At 38.4% G+C, this 21,614-nt stretch overlaps 1 protein-coding gene across 3 annotated transcripts in view; it reads right to left on the bottom strand.

Annotated features, from left to right (window-relative positions):
• Positions 1–21,614, bottom strand: part of LOC126281242 (ubinuclein-1) — a 338,292-nt gene that overhangs the window by 83,577 nt on the left and 233,101 nt on the right. For all 3 annotated transcript variants that reach the window (XM_049980023.1, XM_049980024.1, XM_049980025.1), the window contains one exon: positions 19,412–19,519. In XM_049980023.1, the coding sequence (XP_049835980.1) occupies positions 19,412–19,519 (108 nt within the window). The remainder of the gene's footprint in view (positions 1–19,411; positions 19,520–21,614) is intronic.

Genomic DNA, 21,614 nt, shown 5'->3' with positions numbered 1-21,614 from the left:
TGGCAATGTGCAAGAGCTGTCTAATAGAAAGTGATCAGTAGTTTTACTGCTGAAGAGCTACGGTACAAGATTGTTTCCCATTTTTTTCAAGCCCAATTGCCAAAAAAAGGTCATAAGAGAACTAACATCCTTAATTAGCAAATAAACTTAAAACAGATGGGGATGCCCAGCAAAAATTTGATGACTCCTGTGGTCTGTGATCTCAGAACATCAGGAATATCCAGAATATTGTGTGGGGGTGGATGGCTGTATGTTGGACATACTATCTGCACTATTGAAGGGCATACAAAACATCAAAGGTGTTACTACCTAAGATGTCCTAAAAATAATGGTTAGCAGAACATGCTCTGAAAAATGGACATCAAACTGTACATTACAAAACATCTATTATAACATGGACAAAATGGTTTCTCTGATAACATCACAAAGGAAGCAGTAGAGATCAAAATTTCTGAAAACACCTTCAGTCAAGACAGAGGTCTGCTGTTAAACATAGGTTGGGAGCTGGCCTTTGGAAGACTGAATCAGGTGCACGGTTTTGCATCCAAAACATGATCTAGTATGGTGCTAGTCAGGACACCAGCGATATCAAAGACTGTACTGTTTCTATAAAGGATGGTAGCAGCAACCACACAAGTCACTACTTGACAATGGTTGAGAAGTATTCAGTCGAAAACCTGTGGATTTTAAACTACTTGACTTCACTGGATACTCAAGGGAATTTTACCAGTACATGTCACTGCAAAAATCATGCATTCGTACAAAGTCATTTCTTTGACTCTCAATCAGACTTTATGTCACCTGTAATACTTGTGGTTGGTAGAAATGCAGATTTTGATTCTCCGCACAGTCGGTAGTGTGTGTTAGTGAGTTGTTGTTCATATCTGCTCTCTATGAAGTGCTCCATCAGCATCTCTCAACCTCCCCTGGTTCTTGGCAGCTTGTAACCATATACAGCATGTGCACTTTAGATTCAACTGCTTGCACTTTGTTGTTACAGGTGAGAGGCGAGTTTTTTGTACCATTCTTATAAAGATGGCAGTGTCACCTCTAGTCAGCTCTCCAGTAAGGTTGTCCTTTTAACTGATGATTTAATCCATTAGAATACTCCATTTATATTTGTTTTGGAGATGCCTCCCCATCAAACACTGTAATAACTTAAAATATTTGTGTCATTTAGGTAGCCGAGTCTATGCAGTACATATAGGTTTGAGTGAATTTTCCCACCGCCAACAGCCTTGCCGCAGTGGTAACACCGGTTCCCGTCGGATCACCAAAGTTACGCACTGGCGGGCTGGGCTTGCACTTGGATAGGTGACCATCCGGTCTGCCGAGCACTGTTGGCAAGCGGGGTACACTCAGCCTTTGGGAGTGAAACTGAGGAGCTACTTGATCGAGAAGTAGTAGCTCTGGTCTCTGAAGCTGACATACAGCTGGGAGAGTGGTGTGCTGACCACATGCCCCTCCGTATTCGCATCCAGTGAGGGCTGAGGATGACACGGTGGCCAGTCAGTACCTTTGGGCCTTCATAGCCTGTATGGGAGTATTTTTTTTCTTTTTTGAATTTTCCCACCTATATATTCAATGAGTTTATTCTTACTCATATTTTCACTAATTATTATTCCAAGGACTTTAGTGTAGTGGGGATTTCTGCTATGCACTCATCTATGCAACCTTCACAGTAAAGATTTTTTAGTTTGAAATTGAAACAATTTTTGTAATGTTGTTACACAAATTTAATTAAGTAACTCTTAAAATAGTATTATTTACTTCTGAGTCTTATTTTATTTATAGATTTTAAGTGTCTTTACCTATGAGCAGTAGAGTTTTGCCACCTACATACCTAACTGTTTTGACTTAATTAATGCTGTTTGTGATGTGCTTTTTCTATAAAATGAAAAGCAATGGACCAACAATTGTTCCTCGTGGCACGAAGAAGTTGTAGAGTTCTCACTTCAGATCTTACTTTCTCCCCTGTAGTTGTAGTGATTTCTGTATTGATGTTCTACAAGTTCTAAGTTTTGATCTGATGATGGCAGAAGCCAAAGTAGCAAAATAAATAAAGAAATATATGAAGCGATCTAGATGGTTTTATTCACAAAAAATGTTTGAGTTTAATAACTGTATGTTATTTTTCTTTTGGAGGCTTTTGGATGGAGAAGCAAAGGTACACAGTCCGAAATTGAGAAACAAGATGCAGTGCTAAGACACTGGACTCATCATTGAAGAGGGCAGCAGTTGAAGACCCTGTCCGGCCATCCATACTTAGGTTTTCCCTGGTATCTCTAAATCAGGCTCATGCAACATTGCCTCATGGGGCACAGGCAACCACAAGTGCCCCCAGGCTCAACCATGGGCAGGTGCAAGTTCACCAAGCAGCCACGTTGCACACTTACTATGCCTGTGTGAGCCACTTGGCCACTACTACCAATGCTGTTCAGCCAGGACAGAACAACTGCCTAAGTTACAATCTGGCTCCTCACATGTTAGCTGTTTACGCAGCCCTTCCCATTTGTACCATGGACACCTCACTACTCATTTCAGCATGGTTCCTTTGAAAAGGCTAGGCTAACTTATTTCCCCACTCTTTCCCAATCTGATCTTGTGCCCAGTCTCTAATACTTTCATTGTTGACAGGATGTTAAATTTCAATTTTCTTCTGTTTTCTCAATCAGGCGCAGGGACTGCACACATTGTTAGAGAAAGTCGCACCAAAAGGCTTCTTGATAATTTCCTCAAAGAAAAAGGCCATAATAAAAATTAAGGCAATTACATTTCTTTACAATAAGGCCAAGTCAAACAATAGAAACTCCAAGTTGGAATATAAACAATATAAGGGCCAGATGGATTTCTACTTACAATAAAGTCGACATGCTGAGTTGCAGACAGACACAATGAAAAGACACTTAACATTAGCTTTTGGCCAAAACCTTTCAAAACCACACACACACACACACACACACACACACACACACACACACACACACACACACACACACTAATCCACACAAGCAAATAATGTGCGTGTGTCCTTTATAGTGAAGGCTTGGATGAAAGCTAATGTGCAAGTGTCATCTTTACGGTGAGTATCAATCTTTCTTTTTCCTTATATTGTAGATTTTGCATTATAATAAGTATACAACTTTTCATACGATTTCTTTACAGCAAAACTGGCATAAAGAGACTTACAACGAAATATCATGAACATTACCTCCTGCAAGGTATCAGACCCAGCAATGACTCTCACACAAAAATTTGGGCCACAATTCTGAAAGTACGCAAGTATGGCATTCTGAAAGTGCAGGTTTTAAACTTTCATGTACAACAGTCGTTTGTCAAATGCTCTGCCCCACTACACCTGCCTAACACCTGAGCACAAATATGTATGCTATGGTTGTCACTCACTGCGCAGTAATTTGCATTCTGGCATTATTAGGCTGCAGTGCGGTGGAGTGAGTGACAACCAACCAGTGTCCGTGAAAATTTAAAACCTGCACTTTCAAAGATCATAATTGAGTACTATCAGCATTACGGCCCAAATTTTCACGTGCAATTGGTTGCTGGGGCTAATAAGATAATACAGATATGTTAGTATCCAGAATTCATCATGAGGGAAGCCCAACAGAAATTAATTCAAAGATTTTACAGGTTCATACACACCTACACACTCCAGAAGCACAGAAAATGGGTTGAGTTTCTCTCATCATTTCAAAAACCATTAACAACTTACAACACATTTCAACTGGTTTTACACCTAATGAATTGACGTTCAAAAGAGAAGTCGACAAGTGGGAAAAACCACTGCTCAAGATACCCATGTGAGAAATTTCGCTTAAAGAAAAAATGAGTGAGACTATGATTAGTATGAAAGAGAAGTCTGAAGAGAGGAAAAATTGCACAACAAAAGATTAGGGTGCACTGCACAATTTCAAGTAGAACAAGAGGTATTACTACAAAAGATAGGCAGCTCAATTGTAAATGGGCAGTACGAAATTCCTAAAACCCCACATCCAGGTGCATACAGATAAGACTACTCTAATAGGAGAAAGGACAAGGGACATTGTCCACACAAGGATCTAAGAGAATTTGTGTGCTAAAAGGAGTGAACAGAGGCCAAACCTGTACATAAGCAACTGAAATACATCAATAATGTATATGACAACTGTTTGCTTCGTTAGAAGAGAAAATTTTCATTTTATTTATTTAAGTGGAAGCAAAATAAATCAGAGTAATTTAAGATTCTGTTTAATGTCAAAAGGCTATATTACGAAGCCAGAAATACAATGTGATAGTGCACTTGAGATTAAATATGTTGTGACGAAGAAAGCTGGGATATTTTTACTTCCCCTCTTGTTTTGCCATTTGCCTACTTAAATTCGATTTTTCAATTTTCACTGATTACCATTAACATATGTGGATATAATCTGCATTTTCATGTAAGAGAAAGGTTGGCCCTCAGTTTCAAAGAGAATATAACACCACATCTAATTTTGTGCTTAGTTTTATGTATGTAATTGATTTTCCAATTTGTTTTTACTATTACTAGTTAGCATCTATCTTTATAGGGCAAAATCAGTAATTGTTTCATATCTTACATTCTATTTTTGACATATAAACAAATATAGATTCTGTACCAATTATAAACATTTAGCTCTATTTGAAAATATGTTAGCAAAGCCAGCCCTTAAGTAATCCCAAAGTAATTAACAGTGTTGACAAAAGTACTGTTTGCGTAACTATATTTGTTAATTTCATGATTTAAAAAAAAGAATTTGGCCTAACTCTTGCAGTAGAAGGAACGGTTAAAAAGAATCAATTTTTCAGTGTATAGAGTTAATTTAATGAGTTAAGTTTTAATTGCAATGTCTGTAAATTAAACTTCAAAGATTGTGTAGTTTCAGCACCTATTATTGTGATGATATATAAGAGCCCGAAATTTGGTCACAAGACAGTCAATCCACGGCGAGCATCAAACGAGGAGCCTTTGTTGGTTGAAATGACAGAATTGCAACTTGACAGTGAAATAACTGTTACACCACTAGGCCGTGTGTTAAAGCAATGACAGTGTCTGCTCCATATGTACCCGATTATTCCGAAAGAACTGTGAATTATGTGGTTATGTTTTTACTGCACACTGATGTTCAACAGTAAACTATTGTAGCAGTATGTGGATGTTCGCCAGAAAACTATTAATGAGGCTTACGGGAAGTTACAACAATAGTGCACTGGCTATATATAACTGTATATTACAGGGGGGTTGTGAAAAGTGAAAGTAAAAGACTGTGAAACACAACTGTGCATCTGTCTGCTACATCATTTACAGTAGACAGTACTGCACGTCCACTGCCTATTTTTTCAGACAGTTCGTTGACACCGAAGACAACTAACAAAGAAACAAAGAAGGTAAACTGCTACATATGGTGCCCCGGGTGAGGACTATTATGAGGGCACAATAACCTAGAACTCAAGAAATTTGACAGTAAAGTGCAACTTGGCCGGCCGGTTTGGCTGAACGGTTCTAGGCACTTCAGTCGGGAACCGCGAGACCGCTACGGTCGCAGGTTCAAATCCTGCCTCGGGCATGGATGTGTGTGATGTCCCTTAGGTTTAAGTAGTTCTAAGTTCGAGGGGACTGATGACCTCAGATGTTAAGTCCCATAGCGCTCAGCCCCATTTTTGAAGTGTGAACTTGAGCGGTTTACAGTTTTAAATGGAAGAGATGCTACAGCCAATCAACACTGGCATTTCATGACCACAGTAGGACAGCAGCCAATCAGCGAGCGGGTCTATGCAAGCAGCCATTGAGTACAGGAACAGCCAAGAAGCACAGCTGTTCGATATAAACAAGACGCCTTGCCGAGAGAATAACAACTTGCTGTAGATCCAGATGACAACAGTAACAGCAGCAGCAGCAGTAGAAGAAGAGTGAATGAGAATAAGGTAATTTCATAGCAAAAGCTGTTTCGTATTGAGAGATACATAATGGGTAACTTTAACGGACAAGACAGTGTGACTGAGGACAAAGCTGTAGAGGTTAAGTTGTTAAATGAATAGAAGGATCTAAGTGAGACTGTTTCCGAAGACGATCATAGTTATAAATCAGACATGAATGTAAATAAAATAGAAAGAAACTTCCACATGGGAAAAATATATTAAAAACAAAGATTCCAAGACTTACCAAGCGGGAAAGCGCCGGCAGACAGGCACAATGAACAAAACACACACACACACACACACACACACACACACACACACACACACAGACTTAATAGCTTTCGCAACCGATGGTTGCTTCTTCAGGAAGGAGAGGGAAAGACGAAAGGATGTGGGTTTTATGGGAGAGGGTAAGCAGTCATTCCAATCCCGGGAGCGGAAAGACTTCCCTTAGGGGGAAGAAAAGGACAGGTGTACGCTCGCGCGCGCGAGCAGTCTGCTTGTATGTGTGTGTGTGCGTGCGCGCGCGCGTGTGTGTACACCTGTCCTTTTTTCCCCCCTAAGGGAAGTCTTTCTGCTCCCAGGATTGGAATGACTCCTTACTCTCTCCCTTAAAACCCACATCCTTTCGTCTTTCCCTCTCCTTCCTTAAGAAGCAACCATCGGTTGCGAAAGCTAGTAATTCTGTGTGTGTGTTTGTGTGTTTTGTTCATTGTGCCTCTCTGCCGGCTCTTTCCCGCTTGGTAAGTCTTGGAATCTTTGTTTTTAAGACATGAATGTAACTTTGAAGGGTGGGGTTGGAAGTCCTATTGTAAAGAGCAAAATGGACAAAACCAGTACTGAAGCAGATGAAGTCAGTAAGGTTAAGGAGAAGGAACTTAGTAGCGAAAGACAGCTAGAGCAACAGTTTATGGCAAATGGAAACATGGAAGCAATTTTAATGCATATTACGAGTATTATGTGTAGGGTGGAAAAGAAAACTGATAGCATTAGAACTGATATGGTTAGCTTAAAAAAATTAAAAAGGAGATTCAGGTAGTCAGCTCTAATCTTTCAAAATTAAACAACAGGATTGACACAATAGCTAAAGATTGTGATGAAAAGATAAAGTCGAGCAGAATACTGACAAGAAACTAACATTAATGAGTAGTAAATGTGTAGAAGAGAGAGAAAAAACTTTGTGATGATTAGAGGAGGGTGGAGGCTTCTGAAAAACAGAAAGTCAAAGCTGCCAGGAAATTATGTGCTGAAAACAGGGTTGAACTTGAGAACCAAACTCATCAGATTAAAAATTATTTTGAAACAGAGGTAGAAAACAAGTGTGCAGTAGTGGTAGAGTATAAACTGGTAAAAGTAAATAAAAATGTAGATTCAAAATTTGCTGAAACAGAGAAAAAGATGGATGAGGTAAGGAATCTAAAGCATAAAGTATGCAGTGTCCCAAACAGTCCTTCATTTGTTAGTTGTAAGAAATTTAATAATTTTGAACCATATGGGGAAGTGCATCCACTGGATTTTATTAGGGGATTTACTGATTTGCCTGAAACATGGAATGACAAAGAGAAAATGTCATTTGTGAGAGGTTTTTTGAAAGGGGATGCTTATGGATGGGCAGTTCAGGTAGCTGATAGTACTTTGCGGCAAAGCTTTGAGAAAGCATTTTTAGATGAATATTGGTCCAAAGAGAAGCAGCACAGAATTCTGAGTGAATTTTGAGGAGGAGAGAGATTTGACTCTAGGAAGGGTAAGTGAAAGGTTTCTGTCAGCTTTGGGTAAACAAACTGAAATATTTGGACAAAGAGCTAGGTAGTGAATCAGTAATTATGAGTATAGAAACCAAGTATAAAAACTAAGTTGCCTCAGAAAGTTAGAGAATTGCTTGTACCAGCTCCTAGGAGTAATGTTAGTGATTTCTTGAATTATGTTGATAAAGTGGAGAGGGTGAATCCCTCTCAGTGGAAGATCATAGGAGGAATTTTGATGACAATACTCAATCAGGTTGAGAATTTCAGGTAAATAGGATGAACAGGATTAATTACAGTAGAAATTCAAAGAATGGTTGAGTGGAGGACAGCCAGAATGGGCACGGAAATGGTAGGAGAAATTCAAGTAAAAGAAATGGAGGAGATGGCTTTAATTCTCAATCAAACTATTTAAACTAGATAATGGCTCCAGTTTCGGCTCACACTAGAGCATGTAGAGATGAAGTGCCAATTGTATATAAATGTGCAGTAATCACAGGTAAGGGTAATGTAAATGATAGTAGTAAGACTGGTGTAATTTCTAATTCTAGTGAGATGTTGAATGATGATGTGGGTAGCAATGTTTATCTCATAAAAGAAGAGGAGGGACTTACTATAATAAAATCAGGTGATTAAACAGTAAGTGTTGCTGTTGCTCAGGATGTCCAAAGTGTCAAAATGGGTGTTAAATTTTTAAGACAACATAAGGAATTCAGGTGTTTTGCTGTATGGTCTAATATTGGAGAGAAGGATCAACTAATCGGCCAAGTATTTGAAGACAGTGGAAGTGACAGCAGGTCTGATTCTGACAGTAGTTTTAGTGATGATGGCACTGAGGAAACCAGTAGTGATGATGAAGAGAAGATTTGAATTTATAATTGATAATGATGGCTATGTGGTAAGTAAAGAAAGAATAAAGGAGAATAATAGTAGGCCCCATGAAGATTTAAGAGTTTGAGAATAGTAATTAGGAAGACGACCATGCTATCTGTCATTTAACTGTGTCTGATAATCATTTTGATCAGCAGGATGATAGTTTTTTCCAGGGAAAGGATTAATGAGGATTTGTTGTATGAAGATCATATGGCATGTACAAAGAAAGTGTGGCACCCTGTAATAACATCAAGGGTATAATAGACACATGTTAAGTGTTTATTAGACAGTGGTAGTGATTTGAACAGCATGCCACAAGCATTTTTTGAATCTATTAAGAACACAAAGGGTGCATTAGTGATGGATGTTTCTGGAATAAAAATTATTGGTGCTACTGGTAAGCTGTTAAAGAGTGTGAAACAAGAGACACTATTAACTGTGAAACTGGCAGGGCAGTTGTTGAAGTGCAATTTGTTGGTGATTCAAAACCTCAGCATTGATATTTGGAATTAATTTCTTGTGCAAGTGGTGTGTAAATATTGATTTTGCTAGTGGTAAGTTTAGTTTTAAGTATAATGGAAGTAGGTACGAAGTATCATTTTTGGAAAGTATGTACAAGTGCATGGAAACTGAATTAGATTTGCCATTAAGAGTTTTGACCACAGAGCAGGTTACTGAGGAAAAGGAGAGAGAGTTAGGTTGGAGATAATAAAGAGAGTTGAGGATATTGAAGGTATTACAAATAGTTAAAGGAAGGAATTAAAAGGTATTCCCCTGAGTAACTGTAAGGCATTTTCAGACAGGCCAGGTTTGGCAAAAGATTTTGAGTGCAAATTGAAGTTTAAGGACCATGAACCATTTGTCAAGAAACCTTATATTATTCCAGTTTCACAAAAAGGAAGCGGCGAGGAAAGAAATTTGAAAGATGGTCTCATGAGGGATTAATGAAAGGTCAACCAGCAGGTATAATAACCCCCTTGTGATGTAAAGAAGAAGAATGGCGGTGTCAGGTTCGTTCTGGATGCCAGGAAGTTGAATGAAATTGTAATAGGAGAGTGACAGACCAGCTAACATAGATGAAACTTTGCAAAAGTTCCATGGATGTAAATTGCCGACTTCATTTGATGTGACTTGTGGCTATTGGAATGTCAGTTTGGCCAAGGAATCTACGCCATGTACAGCATTTTTACATGAATGTAAGTGTTACCAATACTGTGTTATGCCATTTGGTCTGAACTTGTCTGTCTGTGTTTGTCAGAGCTATTAACATGGTGCTAGGTGAGATATTAACCAATGAAATAACGGTCTATGTAGATGATATCCTAGTAGCGAGTGCTGAATGGTCCAAGCACTGTAAGATTCTGAAAAAGTACTGAGGGCTATGTATAGAGGAGGTATGAAACTAAAATTAAGTAAATCTGAATTTGTAAAGAAGGACCTTTCATTTTTGGGTCACAGAATTAACGAGGAAGGTATACACCCTGATGAAGAAAAGCTTTTTGCTATTGCAGATTTCTCACCACCAAAGAACAAGAAGGATTTAAAGCTATTTTTGGCTTCTGGACACTCAAATTTTTCACTGCCTTTCTGTATGAGTATTGATGCAAGTTTGAGGGTAGAAATTTTCCAATTAGTACTTACTGAGATGAAGGTTGAACACACAACTATTGCTTTTGCTAGTAGAACATTACAGCCACATGAAAAGAACTATCACATTTCAGAATTAGAGACTTTGGCAATTATTTTTGGGTTTCAAAAGTTTGAACACTATTTGCTTGGACATAAGACCACAGTATATACAGATCATAAGACTTTGAGTTACCTTCAGATCATAAGGCTTTGAGTTAGAAAGACTTGCACCAGGCGAACGGTCTACACATCGGGAGGCCCTCGTCACACGACCTTTAAAAGTGCAGGCTGAAGCACACCAGGTTAACTATGTGGGCTTTGTGTTTTCAACAATTTGATTTTGAAGTAAGGTATGTAACAGGAAGGGACAATTTTGTGGCTGTTGCATTAACTAGAATGCCAGCAGGGAAGAAGGATACTGACAGTAGTGAAAACCATGAAGAACAAGAAGTTTGTTTTATTTTCAGGGAGTGAAGGATGAGAAGCTTACTAGGATGATTTGCAAGCAAATGAGAAGGGAGCAGAATAAGGATCCAAATTTAAGGTTGGTTAAGCAGTATTACAATTCTGACAACATGCCAAATGTGAAACATAACATTACTTTACTTTACTTTACAGGAGCTCTCCTGCCATGTCTCCACAGTATCCTTTCTTTCAGGAGTGCTAGTTCTGCAAGGTTCGCAGGAGAGCTCCTGTAAAGTTTGGAAGGTAGGAGACGGATACTGGCAGAACTGAAGCTGTGAGTACCGGACATGAGTCGTGCTTCGGTAGCTCAGATGGTAGAGCACTTGCCCACGAAAGGCAAAGGTCCCGAGTTCGAGTCTCGGTCGGGCACACAGTTTTAATCTGCCAGGAAGCTTGTACAGACTGTTTTTGGTTCTGGTATTATAATCATTTAGATTATGGTCGATTTGTAGCCTTAAAAATTTGACCCTGTCTACAGCTTTAATTTCATTTTTTGAATACATTACACTTAAAGGGTCAGGTATTCTTTGTGAGATACTAAACTGTATGTACTGGGTCTTGTCAAAATTCAGTGACAATCGATTTGCTGTGAACCACTCATTGATATTTACAAATATTTCATTAGCTGGTTTTCTATTAAAAAGACAGGATGAGAACATGAGCCTGCTACTCCTGTTATCCCATAATATTTTAATTTTTGTAGAAGGATATCAATCAAAAGCTTTAGCCAGATTACAGAATATTCGAAGTGGTAATAACTTTTGATTTATTGATTCTAATATATCATCTGTAAAAGTGAATATAGCTTGATCAGTTGACAATCCTTTCCGAAATCCAAACTGATTGTGAATGAGAATATTTTTCTGTACTAAGTGTTTATGAAATCTATTGTACATAACGCTTTCAAACACTTTTGAAAATATTGCCAATAATGAAATGGGACGAAAGTTTTCCACTGATGAATTGTCTCCTTTTTTGTGTAATGGTTTGACAGTGGCATATTTAAGCCTATCTGGAAAACTACCACTGTGGGGGGATTCATTACATAAGTAACTCAGTATGTCACAAAGTTCTGAGGAGCAACATTTAATTATGGTAGTGTTGATTTCATCATAACCACTGGAACATTTGTTTTTAAGAGAGCTAACAATATTAGAAATCTCTTTTGCTGAGATAGGATATAGCTGAATTTTGTCAAACTTTTGCGGAAATGCCTTTTTTAAATATTTTAAGCTGTCTTCTGAGGAACTAGACAAACCTACGTTGTCTGCTACTGAAAGGAAAAACTTGTTGAAAGTGTCTGCAATTTTGGAGGCATCTCTAATCAACTCATTATTTAAATTTAACATAATTTCCTCATTTGCCTGATTAGTCTTTCCTGTCTCACTTTTTACTGTGTTCCATATTGTTTTTATCTTGTTAAAAGAGGATTTTTTTAAATAAATACTTTTTGAGGTTCTGATTATGTTGTAAAATTCGTTCCCATTTCTAATAGAAAGTTTTGCAGCATTTAACCTATTTGCTTTGATTACTTTCTTAGGGCAGCAGTTTTAAATGTGATCTATGACCATATTAGAGAAACAGTTATATTTTTCCATTTATCCCAGGTGAATTGTATACATCTTTCCAGTCTGTATTTCTCAAACAGTTTTTTTTATACCTTCAATTCGTTTAATTTATTATTCGTGTAGTTTCCCACTTCCTGTTACTTGTTGCATCAGACCCCACTATATTAAATGTAAGCAACTGGGCATCATGATCTGAAAGGCCATTAAATATTGGGTTTATACTATGATTTGCTAGTGTGGTAGTATCTATGAAAATGTTATCAACTACTAGTCTGCTGGTACCCATAACCCTGGTTGGGAACTGCACTAGGGAATGAGATTATAGGAAGTGGTAAGAGACTCTAGTATGGATCTTGAGTAACTATTCTCCATAAAATTTAAATTAAAATCTCTGCTTAGTATGAGCTCATTATTTTTAGAAGTTAAGAAATTTAATACTACATCAAGCTGTTTAGTGAATAGCTGGAAATTACCAGTTGGAGCCCTGTATATTGTGACTGTAATTATTTTTTTGTGTGTGTTTCTACTTGGGTGGCACATGCTTCAAAATGCTGATCTCTACAGCATTTAAGAATGTCATAATTGTGACCCTTTCTAATGTAAGTGCAACTCTTCCTTTCTCCATCTCTTCTACAATACTTTGAAGCTAAGGTATAACCTTCCATTTCAATTTCACTACCTAAATGATGTTCAGAAATACAAATATCAACAGTATTTGTAAACAGATCAGTAATTCATTAATTTTGTTTTTTAAACCTCTGATATTTTGATGTAGTAAATTGACTTACTTTTTTTGTCTTCACAAGTATTACGCTTAATATTTTCAGATACATCTTGTTTCAATATTGAATGTGTAGATAATGAGCTTAACTTAAAAAAAGAACTACTTTCATGAGTTGCAGTGTACCCCCTTAAAGAATTTGCTATCAACCTAGCCAGTATATCCCTCGCTATTCTATTGAGATGCAGACCATGAGAAGTAAAGTTCCACCTACCAATAGTGTCAACAGGAACAAAACCAATCCCTGACCCAGCACCAGCCCGAAGCAGTCGATCCAACTCCATATTGACCCTCTTCACAGAGCTGTTCAACTGGGGTCGATCGTACCACTTGAAAACAGGCACAAAATCAACATTAGTATAGTTCGTTGCTGATGCTATTTTTACCACGTCACTATCAATACTGTTGCCCTGGTCCCTATCAGTAGTGTTCACTGCTCCACCCACTATTACAACATGATCCTCCTTAGTGAAACCTTCACACAAAGATCCTATGCCCTCTATCACTTGGCTGAGAGATGCACTGGCCTTGAAAAAGTTTGTGACCTGGTAGTTGTCACCTATTTTTCCCTGCAGAAGTTGGCCCACACCTCTTCCATGACTGTTACCTAACAGCAGAATTTTCTTCCTACATTTTCTGAAGCAACAGGCTTCCTAACTGAATTCTGCTGTGCATTAACTACACCTACATCTACATGAGGCTCTTCATTACTTAAATGTGGCAGCAGGGCAAATCTATTTTTTGTGCTAACAATGAAACTGTCATATACTGTCCTCTTTCTTTGGCCCCTGTTCCCTGCTACCACTTGCCACTTCTCTTCACCCTTCTCCCCCTTAACCTAACGAGTTCCTCCCTTGCTTTATCCAATTCAGCCTCAAGGGCTGTAATCTTACCCTTCTGTTCTGGTATTTTCATATCCCATGAACACACTTGGCAGTACCTAGGAAGAGTCTCATTTTGTTCACAAATTTCCATGCCACTACATTCCCCTCAGTGAAACAATCTGTCACTAACTTTCCTACAGCAGCTAAAACACTTCACATTTATGACTGTTTACAATATAAGCCTACTTTAAGCTTTCTCTAAATAAAGATAATTTCCTAAAAACAAAGATTCCAAGACTTACCAAGCGGGAAAGCGCCGGCAGACAGGCACATGAACAAAACACACACACAGAATTACTAGCTTTCGCAACCGATGGTTGCTTCTTCAGGAAGGAGAGGGAAAGACGAAAGGATGTGGGTTTTAAGGGAGAGGGTAAGGAGTCATTCCAATCCCGGGACAGGTGTACACTCGCGCATACACACACACACACACACACACACACACACACACACATCCAGCCGCACATACACAGACACAAGCAGACATATTTCTGCTTGTGTCTGCTTGTGTCTGTGTATGTGCGGATGGATATGTGTGTGTGTGTGTGTGTGTGTGTGTGTGTGTGTGTGTGTGTGTGTGTGTGTGTGTGTGTGCGCGAGTGTACACCTGTCCTTTTTTTCCCCTAAGTGAAGTCTTTCCGCTCCCGGGATTGGAATGACTCCTTACCCTCTCCCTTAAAACCCACATCCTTTCGTCTATCCCTCTCCTTCCTGAAGAAGCAACCATCGGTTGCGAAAGCTAGTAATTCTGTGTGTGTGTTTGGGTGTTTTGTTCATGTGCCTGTCTGCCGGCGCTTTCCCGCTTGGTAAGTCTTGGAATCTTTGTTTTTAATATATTTTTCCCATGTGGAAGTTTCTTTCTATTTTATTTACATCATCATTAATTTAAAGATAATTTCCTATTTACTATGTTGTAATATATATATATATAATATTAATGTACTTACTCAATTACACTGAATGTATATAGAGAAGGGTAGTGCAAATAGTCACAGGTTTGTTTGACCCTTGCGGGATTGTCACAGAGATACTGGAGGAACTGAAGTGGAAGACTCTTTAAGATAGACATAACTATCCCGAGAAAGTCTATTAACCAATTTTCAAGAACCGGCTTTAAATGATCACTCTAGGAATATATTACATCTCCCTATGTACTGGTCACATAGGGATTGAGAGGATGAGATTAGAATAATCTCTGTATGCACAGAGGCATTCAAACACATCATTCTTTCCGCGCTCCACATGTGGATGGAATAAGAGAAACCCTAATAACTGGTACACTTTGTCATGCATCTCACAATCGTCTGCAGAGTATGTAGATTTAGTTCAGGTGGATGAGGAAGGGAAACAGAATCAGTGACAGCCTGTCAAAGGAATCATAGTGACATTTGAAATGAATAATTAGTGAAACCACACCACAGAAATACTAAATCAGGCAACTGAAATGATGTGAAACTCACTCATTTAGGACCAGCTGTGTAAAGATTGCTGACTGGAGGTCAATTCTGACCGTACTTCAGAAATTAAACTCTGTTCAGGACTAGGCATTATTGTACAACACAAAAATTGCATCCACTGAACAAGGGTAAGTGATAATAATAAACATGACACAATTGGCAACACCACTAAAATCAATTGTCGACACAATTATGGTGTTTCAACCACGGAAAGAAGTTGCTGTTGACTTTAATTTTTAAAAAAAGTGACAAATCATGACTTGAGGAGTTTGAAAAATTTTTATGAGCCTGTTAAGAAAAGGACCAAGAAAGCATTTGTGCATGACAAGTTATAGTTTTAAGCTGCCCTTTGCATTTCCTATAGTTGATTTTTATGTTACTACATGTCCTGTGTACATTGGAGCAAAGGAGGTCAGGACTCTTCTAGGTTGAAATGCATAAAACTGGAGCTTGTAATTTCAGCATGCCTGTAGAAAGTGGACAGGAGCTAACTGCAGTCCTGAAGCCACAGTTCATTCATATTTGCAACCCCAACAATGCTACTGCAGATTTTCTTCCTGAAGTTATATATTGTGGTTTGTGTACATTTTAGTATGCTCAGATAAATGTCTAAGTATATTTGCTGTACAAAAAGTGATTTGTAACATTATTCAATATGCTGTTATTCATTTCTTGTTACTTTAAAGTTTGAGCCTAGTAAGTGGATAAAGGGCAGAGAAGACTCAAACAACGAAATTCAGAAAACACTAAGGGAACAAAGGCTGTTGCACTTTCGATTCAAAAGAGGATGTGCAAATGACAACAAGCAAAGTTTATTAGAGATTTGTGTGCCTTTCAAAAGATCTATATGTGAAGCACATAACCAACACCTCGTAATAACATAGCAAAAAGTATGTATGAAGAACCCGAGAAAATTCTGGTCCTATGTAGAACCACTAAACCAGTCTAAGCATTCCATCCAGTCACTTTGTGACCAGTCGGATGTGGCAGAAGGAAATAGCAAAACGAAAGCCGAAGTTTTAAATTTCACATTTGAAAATTTGTTTACGCAGGAGAATCATACAAACACATAATCATCTGACTATCGCACAGAATCTTGTATGCATAATAGTAATCAAATCCCTGGCATAGAGAAGTAACTAATGAGTTGAAAACAAATAAGCTGCCAGGTCCAATTGGAATCCTAATTCACTCGACAGTGTCGGACCCTTACTTATCTTGCATTTATTGTGAAACTCTTGCCCTGTGCAAAGTTCCAAGCGACTGGGGAGGGGAGGGGGGGGAACAGGTGACTCCTGTGTATAAGAAGGATAAAAGAACGGACCTGCACAATTACGGACCAATATCTTTCACAATTTGTGATATTTGAAGTCTGAATGTGGTTCTAGAATTGCTGTAAAATTCTAAAACTTATTCCGAGTTCAAATATAACAACTTTCCTATGGACCAAAAAGCTTGTATACATGAATAAGCACATTTTAGAAAGCATCGCTTGTGTGAACCTCCGCTTGCCCTGTGAACTGTGGATGAAAGGCAACAGGCAGGTTTCATATTTCTAGGTTTACAGAAGTCATCTGGCATGGTGTATCCATGCCGACTTTTAATGGAGGTAAGATCATATGGAATAGGTTTCCAGATATATTAGTGGCTCGAAGCCTTCTTAAGTAAAAGAAAGCAGTATGCTGACGGCCAGTGTTCAGCAGAGCAAGGGTATTGTCAAGTGCGCCACAAGGAAAGGTTATAAGACTGCTCTTATTCTCTATATACACAAATGATCTCAAGGACAGAGTGAGCAGCAATCTGCAACTGTTTGCTGATGATGCTGTGGTGTATGGAAGGACATAGGATGTAGAATGATATAAGATTACTTAAGACAAAATTTCTAGTTGGTGTGATGAACGACAGTATGCTCTAAAGGTATAAAAATATAAGTTAATGCAGATGATTAGGAAAAACAATGCCATAATTTTCGAATACAGCATAGTGTTACACTGCTCGACACAGTCACTTTGATTAAATATCTGGGTGTTATGTTGCAAAGCAATATGAAATGGAGGGAGCATGTAAGAATGGTAGTTGGAAAGGTGAAGGGTCAACTTCAGTTCATTGGGAGAATTTTAGGAGAGAGTGCTACATCTGTAAAGGAAATAGCATACAGGATGTAGTGTGACCTATTCTCGAGTACTGCTCGAGTGTTTGGGATCGGCATCGGGTTGGATTAAAGGAAGATGATGAAGTAATTCATAGGTGAACTGCTAGATTTGTTACCGGTAGGTTCAAACATCATGCAAGTACTTTGGAGTTGCTTCAGGCACTCAAATGGGAAACCCTTGAGGGAAAGCAACATTCTTTCTAAGGAATGTTATTGAGGAAATTTAGAGAATCAGCATCTGAAGCTGGCTGCAGAATGATTCTACCACAGCCAACATACATTTTGTTTAAGCACCACGACAATAAGGTTTAAGAATTAGGTCTCTTAGGCATACAGACATTTGTTTTCCCCTCAATCTGGCTTTCAAATGGACGCTTTGTAAATTTATTCCAATATTGTAAATGCTTTTATGTATGTACATTATTTGTAAATTCCATGTTCATTGGATTGTGGCTACTGATAGCTCCATTTTATGTTGATTCTGGGATTTCTTTGTAGATTTTTCTACCAAGATATACAGTGTCATCCATTTCAGGCTTCTCATCCAATGCACTGACAGCTATACTGTATTGTGCCAGTCAAATTATGCAACTGTAATACCTGCCATGAAATTCAAGTCTGCTCTGAATCCTAAATTTAAACAACTCGGCATTCTGCACGTTAACAACCATTGCAAGTGTGAAGGAAGTAGTGCGAGGAAAACAAAATCCATGCACTGACCTAGGATGAAACCTGATATCACCTGGACTATATTCCAGGTTGCAAGCACTGAGCCGAAGCAGACTGTTAGTAACTTACTTGCTAATCATTAATACTAGTTCTGTTCAGCAGCCTGTGTATGGTTGTCATAGCAAATTAAGCACTTGTTTTGTGGTTCTTCATTTAATACAAATTGTGTAGCTATTGCTATTCAAGCCTAGAGAACATTTTTGTAAGACGTGTTCAATTGTTACATGCTGCTTTTGAAATCCATGTACATAATTTTTCTCTGCAAATATTTCAAATTTCACTTACTTACTCTGCCAGTAGGCCTCAGTAAAATACTGTAAACTAACCACATTAATCAAAATTGGCTTCAAGAACTGTCATGAGATCATTAATTAACTCATTACTTACACAGCTGATAATTAGCTAACCTTAAAGATAAAGGAAACACAATTCGAGCTTCAGCAGAGGAACGAGAGTGGTATATTCACATATTTACGTAACACTTTTGTGTTAGTAAAATTTTTATTGTTATTTATTCCTTTTTAACTTGTACTTGCACAAAACACAAGTGTCGTTTTATAATGCCACTAGGTTGTGAACTGATGACTGCAGCTGAACTTCAACTGATTAGCAAAGCTTAACCAGTCAAGGCGATATGATCTGGAAGCAATGTTTATACAATGCAGATTTCAGGGTTCAGCTTGATGTGAGATCATTTTCTATGTAAATCTAACGTCAACTGGATTATACAATTAGCCTTTGAACTTCAATGTCTTAATCAATGAACCATCATCTTAGACTGCAACTAGTTTTGCGGCATGGCTATGCATGTGTATCTGATCGTTTACCTTAATTTATTTGGATAACTATGACGATTACGCAATATTAAAAGCTGAAACGCTACAAAATCCAAATTCTTGAAGCAAAATAATAATAATAATAATAATAATAATAATAAAGCATTTTAAATAACGAAAAGCTTATGAAACAAAGATGTACAAAATCTTTATTGCAATGTGCTTTACAATGAAGATACTTTTCTTCCCTACCTCTTTTAAGCAACAACTTATTCATCCAAATGTGATGCTTTCAATTTGGAATGACAGTAATAAGACTTCATAGAACATAAAAGCTATGAAATACTACTGTAGTGAATAGCAGCTCCATAAAAACTTCTCATATTTCTAATTATTCTAAATAAAAATAAATAAACATTACCTTAATTCGTCAGTCCATGGAAATCTTCGCTTTGGAATTCTTGTTGGTTTTGTGTCCGTTTCTTCTTCTTCACTATCACTACTTTTCGTTTGTATCGATTCCACGCCACTGTAAAAATTAGAATAAGTTTTAAACATATTTCTTTGTGAAAAGGCAGGGAAACTGTAATGTAATGTAAGATCATCAGAGAAAAATTGTTCTGACAGGATGTAACACATCCAAGAACCTAGGTAATAGCTTCAATTTAGTGTGGTGTAGACTGAACAAAGTTGTGGATATAAGCGAGGTAAATGTACTGCTGCTACCACTGACAATATTAAGTATGGCAGTCACCCAGCTTGTGCGATATTATGCTGAAATCATCATAATTGGCTGAAAACAATAAATATAGACGTGGCTAGCGAACCCAGCAACATTTCTCAACTGCTAAGTATGTATGGTAACTGGATATACATTCTAACCCCCTCTATCCCATTGTAATGTGCACAACTTCTTTCTGCTCTCTCTGTTCAACCCCCCTCCCGTTACTTACCAACTTTCGCAGTCCTTTTCTGCTGTTGAGTCTTGTTTATTGTTATTGCAAATGAAACCTTGATTGGGAACTGAAGTCGTTTAAAACTAATGGGTAAACGGGTTAGCATCTTTGATATACAGGGTATAAGAGACACCTCTCCAGTTCTGCGTTCTGTGGGGGGTAGTAGCTTCAATGACTGTACTCTACATAATTTTTAGTCTGTGGATGGAGAGGTTTACAATGTTTTGAATGATTCAGATTCTATGGCAGTTTTCTAATCATAAGCTGATATACATAAAAAAACAACTTGTCTAATGCTTTACATGCCCTCCTAAAATAGTTGAAAATGACAGTGAGAAAGAAATCGAAGCCACGCATTCTGACAGCACAGCACTTTCTTTTTTGCAACTGGTTTCAACAAAAAATTTGTACACTGCCACTTAGCCATCTTAGCCCTGAGTCCACATCATTAAGGTATCATGAACTAGGCTACAGGTTTGGCAATTTGGGAGGCTAGGAAGTTCTCCTCTATATGGCCCATAAAAATGTTGGCGTAGGAGGGTGCCATTTGGGTTCCCATGGCTGTGACGTAGATTTGTTTGTAAACCTTCCCTTCAAAGAAATAGCAGTAGTAGATTAGGATATAGTTAGTGAGGTGTACGAGGAATGAGATAGTGAGTTTGGAGTCTTGAAGGATGTTGGGAAAGGTAGTGTTCGATGGCAGTATGAGGGATGTTAATATACAGGAAATTGGCTGGTTGGTTTAAAAGAGGGGGAAAGGGACAAAACTACGTGGTCATCGGTCCCTTGTTCCTAATAAAACAATGCCACAAGTGTGAGAATAAATTAGACGAGACATATAACACAAAACAGAAAGAAAGGAAAGACCACAAGAACGAAGGAAAGGCAAAGAACACTAAAAGAATGAAAGAGGACAAGAAAACAACACAGAGGCGCTAGAAACAGAAGAGAGTAAAACAAGGAAGTAGATTACAGTGGCAAGCCGACCACAAAAATAAAAAGGAAAAGCCAGCCACTGCAACACATTAAAACCTCGACCCTAAAAGCACTAGGGTGGAGGACACAAAGAGACAAAGGACAGGCACTAAAACTCAGATCGAACAATAAAAATGCAAGCCATTAAATTTCCACCCTCATGGATGAAACGTAAAACCAAATCAGCTGATGAGGCTTTGTCTGATAAAAATCAATGCTAATGAGCCTGGCAACCGAAGATGAAGTCGCAGGGCAGCCAAAGAAGGACAGAGCAAAAGAATATGGGCTACTGTCAACTGGGTGCTGCACCAACACTAGGGTGGGTCTTCACAGCACAGGAGGCAGCCGTGGGTCGCCTATGTGCGGCCAATGTGGAGCCTGCAGAGAACCACAGAGTCCCTGTGAGACGCCCTCATCCAGGACTTCCACACATTCGTGGTCCCCTTAATGGCTCTCTGTTTGTTGTGTGTACAGAGATTTTGCCATTCCGTCTCCCAAAGCTGAAAAACCTTGCGGCGCAATAACAAATGCAGGTCACGTGCGGGGATGCCCATCTCCAGAAGTGGTTTCCATGTAACCTGTTTGTCCAGCCTGTCAGCAAGTTCATTTTCTGGGATTCTGATGTGACCAGGGGTCCAGAGGAACACCACTGAATGACTGGACCATTCCAGTGCATAGATGGACTCCTGGATG

The sequence above is a fragment of the Schistocerca gregaria genome, chromosome 7 (genome assembly GCF_023897955.1).
Source record: "Schistocerca gregaria isolate iqSchGreg1 chromosome 7, iqSchGreg1.2, whole genome shotgun sequence".
In the NCBI taxonomy this organism is placed as follows: domain Eukaryota; kingdom Metazoa; phylum Arthropoda; class Insecta; order Orthoptera; family Acrididae; genus Schistocerca; species Schistocerca gregaria.
The sequence above is the reverse complement of the archived record's forward strand: the minus strand, read 5'-3'. Positions and strand labels throughout refer to the sequence as shown.